The 15,939-nt window shown below is 35.0% G+C and overlaps 1 protein-coding gene across 1 annotated transcript in view; it reads left to right on the top strand.

Moving 5' to 3' along the window:
- ASCC3 (activating signal cointegrator 1 complex subunit 3) overlaps nt 1-15,939 on the top strand; it is a 251,696-nt gene that overhangs the window by 117,768 nt on the left and 117,989 nt on the right. Inside the window, exon 14 of the mRNA XM_062489907.1 lies at nt 7,335-7,469. Coding sequence (XP_062345891.1) covers nt 7,335-7,469 — 135 coding nt within the window. The remainder of the gene's footprint in view (nt 1-7,334; nt 7,470-15,939) is intronic.

The following is a 15,939-nucleotide window of genomic DNA, read 5'->3' as shown; positions in this document are numbered from 1 at the left end:
ATAGTGTAAACCATATAAATAAACCACCTGATTTTTTTCAAAATATCTGTAAATTATTACCAAGGCAGCTACTGTCCACCAAACCTTATGCCTGTCACAGACTTTTAACAGGTGTCACCTGAGAATCCAGTGGTAATGTTATTGGTGGGTTTCAATTAGAAATACACAGAAACATAGGTTGTTGTAGAAAATAAGATATTTTGAGGAATCCATGAGGATGGAAAATAAATTTTCACTAAGATGCATCAGAAAATTCCTTTTGACTTTATACTTAAAATTGCTTTCCAGACTATGAAGTTTTTCATTTAGGTAATTCTGTGGTGTTGAGAGTTTTCTTTGTGACCACTGAAAAGCTGATTCTATGATTTGGAAAATTGCATGCCTTTTAATTATGTGGTATTTTTGATACTTCTGTTTAGGCTAGGATATTTTGAGAAGGACTAGGTATGTAGCATGTGGGTTTAGGAAGGAGATTCTATTTATTCTAGCACAGTTTACTACCATTAACAATAAATGGTTCATTTAAGTTCTTCATAACTTATTAAATTTCACATTAAAAACACTGCTTGAAAACAGTACTTTATTTTTCTGATGATATAGAAAACTTGTTGATTAGGAGCAAAAATCTGGATGAAGGTCTGTCTTTAAATCAGTACTGATAAAAAATAAATTAGAAATCATGACTGTTCTTTTAATTGTTTATTTGGTTTATGTTACTGAAACCAGAAGATAGAGAGATTGACATGGCAATTTTCTTAATCTTTTGTTTTGCTTAAGTAAATGCAATGGGGATAGATTTAAAGATTCCTCCAGTTCCTTCTATGTGCCTTTCCTTTATTAAAGCTGAATGGAATCTGCTTATCACTACTGACGCCCAGGTCATTTTTGTATATTATGAATGTTATACACGTGAGTATAAATAGATTTGAAAGCATAAGAAGAGACACAGTGAACATGGCAACTCTTAATCTAGTGTGATATTTGTTGAAAATATAATTTATTATAGCATAGGAACATATTTTATTATACAAAGTCAAAATGGTTAGTGTCAAAACAGGACAAAGGGAAATGCTTGAAACAAATTATTGCATGATCTTGTTTTTCTAAAAAAAGATACAGTGAAAAGCTGCTTATAATTTTGAATAATAATTGTCATTCAAGTCCATTGGCATCTGCAAAAATGCAATTAACTGCCTAATGACATATATTTGCATAGTAATAGACTAGCTATTCTTGCTTAATTTTCTATACAAGAATAGTTATTGCTATTTCTATTTCTATCCTGTCAATTAAAATTCAGAAAAATTTCTACTACCTGTAGAAGTTAGTAAAGTATTGTTTGTTTGTCTTATTTTTAATTCACCCTCGGCTTTAATTTTCACTCTTCATTTTTCCTCTGCAATTTGTAATATATTTGGCTAATGCTACGAATGGAAAATAACACAGATCCTATTATAATGTTCTGAAACAGGTTTTCTTTAGTGGAAAATATTTATATAACTGTTGTATAAAAGCAGAGTCATGAAGTTTCATGTGGGCAAGTACTTTTCATTCAAAGCATCCTCCCATAAGTGCTGCTGTGTGAACATTGGCTGTTCTTCGGTATAAAGGTTTGATGTCATGGGAGTCTCCTATTTTAATGCTAGAGGCTCAGTGTCACTTAAAGTTCATATCTGTTTTATCCATAGCTTTGAATGGAAATGCCACCAAACCCCCATATCTTTCAGTTTTACACAGTGGCAGAGGACACAATGTCACATTTTACATGGACATAGCTAAGTGCCATGTTCTACATGCAGCATATGGAACAAAAAGGAGAAATCAGGGATCTGCAAGCCTAACTGCTGAGCTAAGATGATATTGAGATCAGAGATGTGATGTGCTGCCTCTCATGACTGAGTGCTGCAATGGGTAGAAACAGAATCTTGAGCAAGGTCAAAGTAAGGGCAGAAAGAAACTTGCTTGTGTGTGAGAGCACAGCAGGGATACCTGGAGCTGTGCCTAGGGATGGATGGTGAGCCAGCTGAAGAGTTCAGGAGGAGGATTAACCAGTAGATAGACATAAGCAGTGTTGTGGGATTTTGCTAGACACTGATGAGAAATAAAGTAAATGAGGCCTTCTTTGGATAACTAGAAGAAGCCTCATGTTTGTAGTCCCTGGTCTTCCAGGGAGAATTTGCCACCACAATATCTGCTGGAGAGACAACAAAAGCAGAGCAAAAGCAATTCACTAAGTTTCTGGAGTAAATTGATGACAATTTCCTAGCACAGATGACTGAGGAGCTGATGGAGGTTGATGCTGTGCTATACCTTGTACTTACAAAAAGGGAAAGACAGGTTGGGGATCTGAATGCTGCAAAATGTTTTGGCTGCAATGACCATGAGATGGTGGAGTTCAAGGTTCTAATGGAGGGAACAAGGCAAAAGGCTATACTGTCCTAGGCTGCGCAACACTTTGTCCTTTAAAGAAATCTTGAAAGAATCCTATGACAGGTGGTCTGGAAGAGCTAGGGGATTTTCAGGAATCAGATCTTCCAAGTTTGAGAACAGTCCATCCTGATGTGCAGGACATCAAGCAAAATAGGCCCAGGGCAAGTGTGGATGAGAAAGAAACTCCTGACAAACATGATAAGGAAGCAGACAGAAGGGTAAAGCAGGGACAGAAGACCCAGGAGTAATATAAAGCCACTGTCCAAGCATGCAGAAATAGAATTAGGAAAGCCAAACTCTCTTTGGAGGTAAATCTGGCAAGGTGTGTAAAGGGCACTAAGAAGTGCTTCCACAAGTACAGCAGCAGCATCCGGAAGGCAGCTAAGGAAAGTGATGGCTCTTTACTGAATGGGGCAACAAACGTTATGACATAAAACACCTGTAACACAGCTATTCAATGTCCTTTTTGCCTTGGTCTTGATAGAGTGATTTACCTAGGAATCCCAGAGTCTCTGAGGCAAATGGGAAAGATCATAACAAAGACTTATCTTTAGTCTTACCTTTACTGTAAGAGAAATGAAAACTAAGAATAAGAAATATGATAATATTTCAAAATTTGTGTGATAGAGCATATTTTGCAGATAGATGTAGAACACACAAGACAAAATGGAGGAAGGGCCAGTAGGAAGAAAATAAGGAATTTCCAATTTCTGGTCCCTACCAGAACCCTTTACATAGTTCTGTGAATGACATTAAGATGAGTTGGGGGATGTTTAGGTTGAATACTAGAAGGTTGTTCACCCAGAGGGTGGTTTGGCACTGGAACAGGCTCCCCAGGGAACTGGTCACAGCACCAAGCCTGACAGAGTTCAAGAAGAATTTGGACAATGCTCTCAGGCACCTGGTGTGATTCTTGTAGTTGTCCTGTGCAGGGCCAGGAGTAGAACTTTGATAATCCTTGTAGTTCTCTTCCAACTCAAAAGATTCTGTGAGTCATGAGCAATAAAAAAATTAGATGGCACTGTATGATAAAGCATTCACTAGAGTAGTCGCATTTTCAGTAAATGTACATTTCTCCATCAAAAGAAATACAGAAATTGAAATTATAGGGCATGTGTCTTTAACAAGTAGCATTATTGCAAATAAATGAATGAGCAAGTGCACATTGCAGTAGTAAAAATGTCTGCACAATGCAGTTATTACCCCTTAAAACCCAGTATATCAAAATAGAAAGGTAGCTAGATAAATAATTATGTTAAATAGATTTTTTTATGAATTTATATGGAGTGTTTTGAAAAATCCCAGGTTTTGTTTAAGCAGAGATGATCACAAGTAGTGTATTTGAGTGAATAAATCAAAATTTAGAGAGTGATTAATGGCAAACTATCAAAAATTCAAAACATCTCACCTTACTCTCTTGATTAGCTGATGAATTACATATTTCTTTGTTACTAGATAATATTTTCTGTTAAAATTTTGTACAGCATTGTGCAGCTTTGTTCTTCAGCATGGTTTCCTAAATATTTCTCCGGAATGTAGAAAGAAGAGTGTTACTGAAATTTTTTTGGGCATTTTTGACTTCTCAACCTTGAACAAAAATTCATGTATTCCAATCCACATGATTTAATTTTATATGACAAGTAAATGCAGTCTGCTTTTAAATTGTCAAGAATTTTTTGTAGAAAAGGAAGAATATAAAAAAGTCTCATTAGCACTAGTTTGTAGGCAGCTTAGTAATCCTTCAGTTTTCTGTAGTAAAAGATCTTAGTACACATGCAATTTATATCAATATTTCTTTTAAATACAAGATGTGCTAACATTAATTAAAATAATTAGAAAGTAAATTCAAATTCTCTTGTTGCCTTAGTAAGTGACAGCCTGTTCAGCTTTTTCCATTCCCATGGTGCTGTTTAATATGCAGAAAGATTTTAGCACGCAAAATACAAAAAATCTGCTAAAGCAAAAACAAGATTTCTATGTTAAACTTTTTAAGCTTTAGTATAGGTCAACTTTTGAAATCTCTTATTTTTTTGCTGCTCTTTTAGTTACTAGTTCTGGATAGTTCTTCACGAATTACCAGATTTGGTGAGAGGAGTGAGAAATCACATTTATACACTGCTAGGCTATCGGTTAGATCTGGTAATCTAAGATATCCTCATTTAGCATCATTTTTGCTCAAGAGCCATTAGTGAGCTGTGTGTGTTATTTTCATGTATATTTTGGACGTAATAAGCTTTTCATTCTGTAAATGTTGAGCACTGCAATTTTGAACTATATCTTGGCAGTTAGGGGGAAATCACTGCACAAGAGACAAGCAGTTTTATTACTCTTCAGAATTAGGCTACACATTAGTGAGTTTTACTTAGTCTGTAAGGTGGTTCCATTTAATGATGTGGAGGGAGGTGTTTTCAACATCAATAGGTGCCATTAGCAGTCCTTGGGGGAAACTGTTGAAACCTTATTAGGAATTGAATTATGCAAAATACTTGGAGGAGTTTTCATTCTGACCTTACGGGAGAAAATGTTTGGACAGATTAATCTGTTGATCAATATCCCTAACTAGATTTTCAGTAGAAGTAATACCCAGATCAAGAACCACATAAAAGAACATTAGGATGTAGCTGTGTGAAGCCAAACCATATCTTGAGGCTAAAATATGGATGCTTGTTTCTTTACCACATAATTAATATCCACATTGAATTAAATAAATTTGTTCTTTCATCTTAGTTTCTTTTAAAGGTATGATGCAAAGTGAGTGGCAAAACCTAGGACTTCTCTCACCATGGAGAGGTGTTCAATGAGAGAATTGCTGAACTCAGGCATTCAAGTGACCAGCACTTGTAATAAGAAGGTGGAAAGATAAATGAGAGTCAGCATGTTTCCCCAGAAAAATGATGCACCATTTTAAGGCTATCATAGAGAATATCAGTTTGAGATATGTATTTTCCGGTAGCAAAAGTTAATCCAAGCATTTTTGCTGTCCAAGGCAGAAGAAATGTATTTCAAGGTATTTCAAGTACCTGATTATACATTTTTGGTAATAATAGCACACTTGTCTGGGCTTTGGTGATGCACTAATATGTTTCATAAAGATTAAAACCTGAGCTATGCAACTCTTTGGGGAATGCAAGCAGTTCCTGCTGTGAATTTTAGACAAAGTTTTCAATGAAAAGGTTTGATTTGTTTTATAATTAGTGAAAATTCTGAGGAGGTAACCTAGCTGCAGACATTTGCTTTCTCCTTTCTTGTGTATTTTTTATTATTTAAAAGCTTTGGTTTCAGGAGAGCACCAGCAGACGCTTTCAGCACTAGGGCTATATACACCAGAGCTGGCTTTGAACTGCAAAGTACAGATCTAATTACACAGCTTGTAACTGTGGAACCGCTTCTCTCTATTCTAAATTACTTTTCCTAACTTATTTGCATAATGTAATGCACAGAGATTTTGCCACTGAAATACAATATTCTCTGACACAGTTAGGACAGGCTAAATTAACCCTCCTAAGACTATATTGCTGTCTTACAGTATATTTGATAAATGTTTACTGACTTCATTTGGGGAAAAACATCCAACAAGGTGTTATGTGGTAATTTTTAGCTAGGACTGGTGTTTTAAAAGCGTGCGGTGATGTACAGAGATTACAAGATGTACAAAGATTGTTGTCTGTCTGCGTTCTTTTTCTTGTTCAACAATTTTGCAATCACTTAAATTTTTTTCAGATGTTGATATGTGATCATTTAATACATAAGTCAGTTAATTCAGATGTGCATTAATACTTTTGAAACAGTGGCAGATAAATATCAAAGAAAAGTGCTGCACCTCTGAAAATTAGGTGTCTATAAGAACTGTAGCAAGGCTTCTGGGTAGAGGGTAGTTACACAGTGCTTGTTTCTTAGTTATTATCTTCATACTAAGGTCTTAGGTCTCTCTGAATGAATGATTGCCATGGTGTCAGATATTGTCACACATGTAGGCAGAGGCTTTAGAAATTATAACTGAAGTTTTATCAAGTCTGTACCAAGCTTTTGCTAACTAAAAGCAGAAATGTGCTTTTTCTTGTTTATACTTGATGAATGTATTGAAATTTATTGAGTGCAATAGGCAGAAGAGAAAGGGAACTGAGAGCAAAAAATGTAAGGTGGTCCCAGTCCATCTGTGCCATTCCAGTTCTTGGAGCATGTATACTGAGTGCCTCTGACTATCAAAAGTTTCTAAAGCCCACAGGATTGTTTCTAGACATGTATTATGGCAGGCAGTAATCAGAAGGGAATATTTTAGTTGTTTTTAGTTAAAAGACTCCAATTCTTTTTTTGAGATCTCTTGAGATTCTCAACAGCATGAAAAACAAAATGTAAAAACATTTCTCTCAAACATTTTGATTAGTGTTTTCATGGCTTTTGAATATTGTACTAGTGGTCCTGCTGTTAACAGTGGTAATATTCTTGTGGGCTTTTAACTGTGAGCATTGCACAGTAGTTCTCTTCTATTTGATTGGTTGTTCTTTTCTCACATAGCCAAGTTGTAGCATTAGAATATTTATCAGCCCACTGTTTGTTTCCAGAACTTTTAGGATGTGTCAAATAACACAACTCTTTACATCAATGGTAATCTCAGTACTTTGTGAAGAGGAGCTATTTATGGCCAACAATTGTTTCCTATTTTTAAGGACTTAAGAATTTTTTAAATAAGCAACCTTCTCAAAAGCTCTTTAAAAATATTAAATTCAATGTAGGCAGGATCATCCTTTAATTGCCCTTAAGTGGCATTAGTTTTCATCAGTATGCCATGTATTAACTAGTTTTTGCCATTCACATAGGGAATATTTTGTAATTAAAGTGTTTTCATTATTTGATTAAAACTTTTTTTTAAATTTCTCATTGGTCCTGTTTCTTTCTGTCTAAAGGTGATGGTGTTTGTTCATGCTAGAAATGCTACAGTACGAACTGCTATGGCTCTTCGAGAAAAAGCAAAAAACAATGGTCATATTTGTCACTTCTTGTCACCCCAAGGATCAGAGTATGGACAAGCTGAAAAACAGGTAAGTAAATAATTTACACTGATAGTCTTTTCAGTCTTGGAATTGATACTTTTTGCAAGACAGTTCAGCATGGGAATAGATGCAGCATTTTTGAGCTTCCGGGAAGATTTTGCTTTGAAAAGTCAAGTGAAATTGCTGAATTAAATAGGGGAACAGAAGGAGTAGTAATAAAGGAAGAGCAAAGTCTGTTACTTTCAGTTTGTTAAGATAAAGCTGATAATTGTGTTTCATGCAAGTTGCACTAGGTGACAGTAACCTTCATGTTTGCAGCTTGGGAAGTCCCTAAACCATCAGTTTCAAGGAATATGCCAGTATATCTGCTGAAAGAATATTTTCATAACAATTTTTATTTCTGTGCTGTGTGTGGCATTTATATTTGGTGACATCACCTGAAGTCTAAAGATTAGTTAGCAGTGTATTTTTAACATCCCTTGGAAAATAAGGTTCTTTCTCTTTCCACAACTGATTTTTCCCCATGAACATAGAGGACATACTTACTGTAAAAATTTTAATACATTTGCGACATACCTTCTTGCACTGCCAAATATATCGACAAACTATTCAGTATTTTGGACCTCTGAATTGGAATCTTCTGAGACTTTTAGGTTGTCATGTCCGTCATTAGTTGTAATAAATACGTTACTTTATTATATACCTCTGAAGAGAATGTGAAAAGATTCGTACGGTCTTAGTAATTGTGAATGGAGCATAGATGTTACAGTTGGTAGAAACAGATTTCTGAAACGTAGAGAAGTCAGAATAAATTATGTTCTTTTTGGCAAGATGCTTCTGAGAGCTATAATAAATATTTTAAAACTATGCTCTTATAAGTTGATGTCATTCCATTTCATAAAATAGCATATTTGAAAACCCCTCTTTTTCTAGTAGATGCTAGTATCTGCTGCATTACAAAATTAACATCACACCTGAACTTGGAGACCCCATGTTTCTAGTATAACACTAATTAATGCTGAACTTTTTTTAATTAGATTTCTTAGAAAAGAATCTGAAACTCTTTCATTTATTAAAAATAGTTAGTTTTTTAATGGTAATACAAGAAAAAAATAAAGCTGTTGAAAATACTTGTGCTTATTCAGAAGGTCAAAGTTATTGCTAAAGAAATTAAGAAAAATGCTATGCTTATTTCAGCAGTACATATTTTGTGAGATACCTGTCCAAGAAGTATTCATCCAACTCACTGTGTATGTCAGTGAAAACAGCTCCTGTATCTTCAGTTTTAGATTTCATTCATTAATTAAATTAGGTTAAATTAATTAGAAAGCATATTCCTGTGTTGATGGAAACCATAGAGAAAATTTCTACACCTATTTGGAATATGTGTAATATGTTTCACTGTGCTATAATTCTTAATACTTGTGGATATATTTCATCTCGGAGCCAATGCCTCGTACGCACCATACTGGAAAGTGCAGACAGGGAAGTGGAGGAGAGGGAGCTGTGTTCCCTGCTAGATTGATCTTTGACTGTGCAGAGCCCCACAGTGAGTGAAACTGGACATGTGCAGCTCCTGTCTGGTTCAAGGTTGGAGCAGAAAGGAAGGGACAGGGAGGTTCTGGTTGTGACCTACTAGTGGATACAGGCAGAAGCCTGCCCACTTTATTTTCAACTGTTATCTGGGATAATGGCATTATTCAGGCCACCCATGAGGTTCATAAGCTACACTTAGAGACCACTTTCAAATCCAACCAGGCCCCTACTTTGTTGCTCAAGAATTGGTGACAACCATTTCCATGAATGGCAAATTTTGTGGTAGTGACTGAGCTCAGTATTCAGAGGAAGTTTGTGAGGCAGTGAGACTGAGGACTGTGGTCTTCGGGAGAGCATTCTTGGGTTTATTTAGAGAATTATACCATAGAATCTGCTGGGAAGCTTCCATGAAGCAGACAAATCTCTCTGCTTTTACACTGAAGAAATGGCTTGAATAGGGAGGTGTTCAGCTTCCCTGAAAGCAGTGATGACTTGGCATCATGATTCAAGAAGTGAGGGAGAAACTGGGAAAGAGAGAGGTAAATGAAAATCAATACGTAAGTTGTAAGCTTTACATGCTGTTCATGAAAAATGCAAGTAAAATATTGTCACTATACAGGTTCATGTGAAATGTACTTGTTATTTGAAGCAAACTCCCAGGAGAATTTGAATTCTTATGTGGGAATACTACTCTTTTAATATGAAAATATAAGCATCATCCTTCTTCAGGAAAGCTGTAGACAAGATCAGTATTAATGACACACACTTCCAAGTGTTCTTACAGAGAAACTTGAGGCATGAAAATGTAATGTGAGAAATTATGGAATTTTTCCCAATATGATTTTAAAAATACTTGAGAATCAGTACCTAGGAAGAGTGCAGAAGATGAAGCAAAATGCAGTTACAAACCAAGCTGGTAATGATTGTCTGGGAAAGCAAGACAAAGAAGCGTGACTGTCAATAAGAGAACAAATTTATAACCAGATAAGGAGGAGGGGTGAAGACCAGTGTCTTGGTTCCAGCCAGAACTGGGTTAATTTTTTCAGTAGCCAAGAGGGAACCTGGAAGTTATTCTATACCAACTCACGGAGGCAGGGGGAAGAGCCCATCTTCTGGGAAGAAGGGGTTCCTACTGGTCATGTAGGTGCAGCAGAATAGTCTGGTAACACCAGTTCCAGCAATCACATGTGAATTGTTCCCCTCTTTCTTGTACCCTGTGTCATTAGTTGTTGCTCTTACTGTTTGTTTCCTTCTCTTATTGTTGTTTCCAGTGAATTGTTCGTATCTCAACCCACGATCTTCACCTTTTGCACCTCCAATTCTCTCCTACACAAAGGAGGGGCTGTGGGAGGGGGAGAAGCAAGCAAGGAGTGCATGGTCTGGAGACTCTCAGTGGGGAACAGTAAATTGGGGAGTATCATCCCTAAAACACAACATATAGCAATGAATTTGAGGGAATTGTGTTCTCAGGCAAGGATCACACAACTTTCTTGTGCCTCTCTTGAGTTTAGCAATGGCTATGAAGAGAAAGAAAAACTAATTAAATTCTTCCAGTGATCAGTATGTCATATGCACATAGTACTTGACTGTAAATTCGGATTATTTTACTTTTTGTGCATGTAAGTATCATCTAGATATTGAGGGAAAATATAATTTTTATTGCTATTCTTATTTTGTACAAATTAGATACTTCAGCATACTTAAAGACTTTATCACTGACATACTTAAATACATCAGTAATGGGAATGCTAAAAATAGAGTGAAGGCCTAGTCATATTGAAATCAGTAGCAAAACACCCTCAGTAACTTTTCCCAACATACTTCCATTTGTCCTCTTTCAGGATCCATTCAACAAACAAAACTAAATTATATTCATTTTATTTACAATAAAAGCTAAGTATTTTGTTGATTCTGGCTCTATTACCTAATATTTAATGTCTACAAAAGGAATTTGCAAGATATTGAGGGAATGAATATGTGTTCTCTGTTCATCAAAAACTTGCTGTTTAAACTAATGTGAAAATACTGTATTGAAATAATTATGTCACAGCATGTATCTTTGAGGCATATTTTTATTTATATACAGTTAGCACAATAAAGATACTAATCAAATAAAATATATAGTCTGCCAAGGCAGCAACTGTGCATAAACAGCCATCAATAATTATAAAATGAGTAATATGCTAGCAACATTCTGCTGAGCAATTAAGGCTCTTGCATATGAAGACTTATGAGTACACCAACGATTTCAGTGATTAGAGCATGTGGTAGGTTGTTATTAAAACTATTACTGTTCAATCTAAATTTTCTTTTTCTTTCTTAGTAGTAAATATTTCCAACAGAAGTAGTTCTATTAAGAGCAGTAATGTAAGTGCATTTTACCAAAGGGCTTTACCATTGTGCATTTTGTCATAGGAAGGAACTTTCAGTGCAACTATTTTTAAGGATTTCAAAGTAAAACAGATAAAGACACAAGACACAGTGAGTCAAGTTGGGTATAAAGAAGTTGGTTATTTTCCTTAAGTTTCTGCTTTCTTTCCAATAACCCATCCTGGAATTAAACACCAGAGGCTGGAATAGCACTGTCTGAATCAAGTCCAATGCACATCTACATTCAGGCAGCCTGAAAGTGTAGACATTTCCTCTTGCAGTGGTAGTTCTGATGCTGGAGAGGTTTACTGGCTAAGGTGCAAACTTCAGTACCACATAGTTGTGCACACAGAGCCTACTTTTGCAAGCTTAAGTGGCTATCATCAGGGATTGTATCTGTAAAGTTTTCTACCATTACAACTGTTATAAAAAAAAAGAAAATGTTGTTGCAGACAACTGTGGTTCTAAACAGAACAAGTCAGAATTGTAGAAATACTGCAGGGACACACTAATGGTTTCATAGTTTTGTGTACAAGAAGGACCAGCTGTTGTGAAATGTTTTATAATGTGATGTAGGGAATTGAGCAAGGCACAAAATTCTTTTTGAATCTAGTAACAATTTCTAAAATGTTTATAGCCTTGACATTTGTAATTCTTCGTGTCTGAATTGTCCTGCCTAGTGCTCTAGACCCAGGATCTTATGCTAGTTCTCTTCAATGATCTAAATTTTTTTCCCTGAGGAAGTTTTTATTCATTTAAATAGCAAATTATTGTTGTTAGAGGTAGGTCAAGCTACTCAGAAAGTCTTTCAGTGGCAAACTTACAGTGGCCAAGAAGTTATGCTGGGAAAAACGTTCACACTCCTTCCTTAGGCATTTGCTGTTCAGAGATGATGTTGCTCTAGACAGACTGTGTGTCTGACCTGGCACAGCCGTTCTTACAATTTACACCATAAATCAGATACATCTTATGCAATAAGTTGGTACTAATACAATAAAACATGACTTTTAAGAGCTTTTCTGGGTTCTTTTAAAAACCCATTCTCCAAACATGACATGGTTTCTTTGTTCCTAAAACCTCCAAGCTCATCTGTAAGTGAGCCAAATCGTGGTGTGGAAGTGATATATCCTTGCAAGCACTTACCATTCCTTCAGAGTGTTTCTGATTTCCAAACTGTACCTTTAATCAGCATGTTCATATTTTAAATTTTTGATCACTGGTACAAATATTAAATATCCGTAGGTCAGACAGGTTCTCTGAAGAACTACATTGATATTCTGTCATGTGAAAGTTCATATATACAATTAATTTCTTCAATCATCATTGCCCGATTTTAATCTCTTTAATAAATGGAATTCATTTTATATAGTACTTAATTCCCAATGCCACACCATATAAATGAAATTTCTGACATAAGTCTAGCTGTATTATATCGGTGCTATGTGATGCAGAGTGATTAATCTAAGCTTCATAATGATAATATCATGTTTGTCTGACAAGAGCTATCTTGTATAAATGGATGTTTATTGGCACTGTGCCCAAGCTTATCAGACTACAGGCCATTCAGTCTTGCCATTTCATTTGACATGAAATTTAGTAATACCTGGCAGAGAATAATCTTGATAAGGTAATACAGTCTTTATTTTGTATTCTGTATGCAGTTTTCACTGTAACGGATGAATAACATACTTAGAATCATCTGAAATCCAGTATATCACTTACAAGAATAAGTAATGATCAAATCATGCATGTTCTAGTCTAGACACAGCAAATGGAAGTGAAGGCTACTTCACAGGATGAACTAAAAAAAAATAGGATGGTGAAAAGCATTGTATTCTTTACTGGCCTTAAAAATGTGAAAGCAATTACTAATCCTCTTAATTATCTGTCAAACATTTTTAAACTCTTAGAAATTAATTTTTAGAGACCATTCCTCAAATATTTAACGTGTAATCATTTGCCTGACATTTCATTATTTTAGACCAATCCTAATTTTATTTTTGTTTTACTAATAGTGTATCTAATATTTGATATGCCATTAAAAAAACTATAAAAATAAAATGAGGAAATTTATTCAAATACATTAGGCTATAATAAATGTCAAACATATATTGAAGTTTCCTATTTGTTTTATAATTACTATATTTTTTACTTTTGAAAAATATTTGCTAATTAGCTCTCAGAGAAGGGAATGAAGCTCTCTGTATTTCTTTCATGTGATATTTTATTCAGTAGTCCTGCTTGAAGGTCAGAGACAAAATTCATTATAAGAAGTGGTCCTAACAATTCATGCATTAAAGAAAAATGTGTTCTGTATAGAGAGATTCCACTGTTTTAATGAATCCTGAGCTGTGCAGTTTAGCATTGTTATTCAGATGGACGCTTAGATTTTGGGGAGGCCTTTTTACAGAAGGATATGTTGTGAGCAATAGAAAAATATAGCCTATATTTTAGCAGTATTAAAGTCAAGTGTTAACTGTTGTAAACTGAAATAAAAAGTTGACAGAAACAATACACTTCTTTTTGCTTTTGCTTTTCCTGACCTTTAAAAAGGAAAACCATTTGAAGTTTGATGTGTATTTCTGTTATTGTAATACTTACCTTTTTATGTGTCATTCTAGAAATTGTATTTGCACAGTTTTAAGTTTGTAGTTCTCTTTTCAGTTTGATGTTCTGTGTAGTCCTGTGTATTGTTTACAGTCTGCTGGAATTTTCTAGTGTTTTTATTGTGAATCAGAAGGTATAAAATACATTATATAGATTGAATTCTGTTAACAACTATATTTCTGAAAATCAGTCTCTTATCCAAGGATTTCAGACTTGTCTTGTCTCTCAGGCTCTGATAGTTACAGCACTGATGTAACAAGTACCTGTCTTCTGTTGTGAAAAAAGGAGAATGGACTTTTTTCCCCCCTAATCTATGGGCTTGATCATGTATTCTGTTTTTTATATCATGAGTGTCAACTTGAAATGCAGCAATGCTTAGTTTCCTCCTGTTTATCACTGGAAAGCCACCTCATGAATATTTGTTCTACTTCCAGAAGCTGCACCACATTAGTAATGGATCTCCTAGAAGAAAAATGGGTTAGCAAACCTTTTCTGTAGAATGATCTCTGAGGCTGCAAATACAGCTGACAGGGGTGCTGATGTTTTTATTCAAGGAACGACTAAAAGACATTTTATGCTTTTGTACAGAACTTCTCAGCTTTGTCAGTTATTCAGGTTAAAATCAGTAATGGATTTAACCACTGGAAATATGAGATTTAATGCCTTTTCTTACTAATCCTCCATGGAAATGCTCTGATAAACTCTGGGATAATGTGTTGCCTATGGCATCCCCTTTCATTGTTGACAAAATTTCCTATTAAATACTAAATGTGCTTAGTAAGATCATTTGAAATTGTTATCATATTTGTAACATGATTAAACTTCTCTCTTTAAATGAAGTCTACTACAGTCTTTTGCAAGGTGGTGCAGTCTTTGCATTCAGTAAAGTCAGACCTTAGGTAAATAAATTTGTTCAAATGTCTTATTAGTGCTTCAAAATATAGAAACTGAAATTCAAAGTTTAAAACTGTTTAAAAGAATGTTTTTAATCGGTAACTCTCTTTAAATCTAAGACTTATTTTAAATGACTGGTTAAAATATACTTAAACTTCTTTCTTTGTGGGCTGTGGGAAGAATATTAGGCCAATAGTGGCTCCTTGATGTCAGACTATGACATTGCTGTCATTGCTTACTGTAATGAGTAGTTCTAACAAGTTATTTGGTTGATGCTGCAGTTACAGGGGTTTGCACAGTCAGTAGCAGCACATGTGTATTTTTTAATTTTAACATCAACATAAATGTAGATATTACTGTAAAACTAACTGATTTAAATAGGTAAATGTATTAAAGGTTTCATGCTTCTTCCTATTTTCCTATGTATTCTTAGCTATTTCTTTTTCTTGCATAAGCATTTGTGATCTCTTTGTATTTCTTGAAATTTTAACTTCATTCTGGCCACTGATAGCAGAAAGCCATGCAGCATTCCTTTTTCCTTTGACTGTGAAAATCTCCTTCACTTAACTACTAGGATTCTATAATGTGTAATCCAGATCAAAATTTTGCTATGTCTTTTCCCAGTATTAATCAATAGCTTCACTGGATAAGAGTATTTCAACTTGAAATCTCATTTACTGTATCAAGTATATTTGGATGTTGAATAACTATGCTAATTGAAAAGAAGCAAATTACAAACTTCTGAGATATTTGGGAGGGAAAAGCAAAAACAAAACCAAACCAACCAACCAAACAAACAAACAAACAAACAAACAAAAAAGGTTTGGGGACCAGAACTGCACTTTTTGTACTTCAGTAGCACAGCCCACTAGCCACTTTTCATTTTTGCCAGTGCTGGTTTTCAGCATGTGTAATCAAGGTCAGGTGTGTATTAAAAAATACGTGAGGTATCTTGAGGTGATAAAGTTCCCTTTTCTTCATTTTGTTCTGTCATTTAACAGATTCAAAGACAGGCAATATCTGTTCAGTGGCGAGCACTCCAGCAAGAAGAAATTACAAGTAATATTCAAGTCAGCCTAAGTGCTCTCTGCCCTAGTCCCTTTTTAACCCA

This window comes from Cinclus cinclus, chromosome 3, assembly GCF_963662255.1.
Source record: "Cinclus cinclus chromosome 3, bCinCin1.1, whole genome shotgun sequence".
NCBI classification, from domain to species: Eukaryota; Metazoa; Chordata; class Aves; order Passeriformes; family Cinclidae; genus Cinclus; species Cinclus cinclus.
The sequence above is the reverse complement of the archived record's forward strand: the minus strand, read 5'-3'. Positions and strand labels throughout refer to the sequence as shown.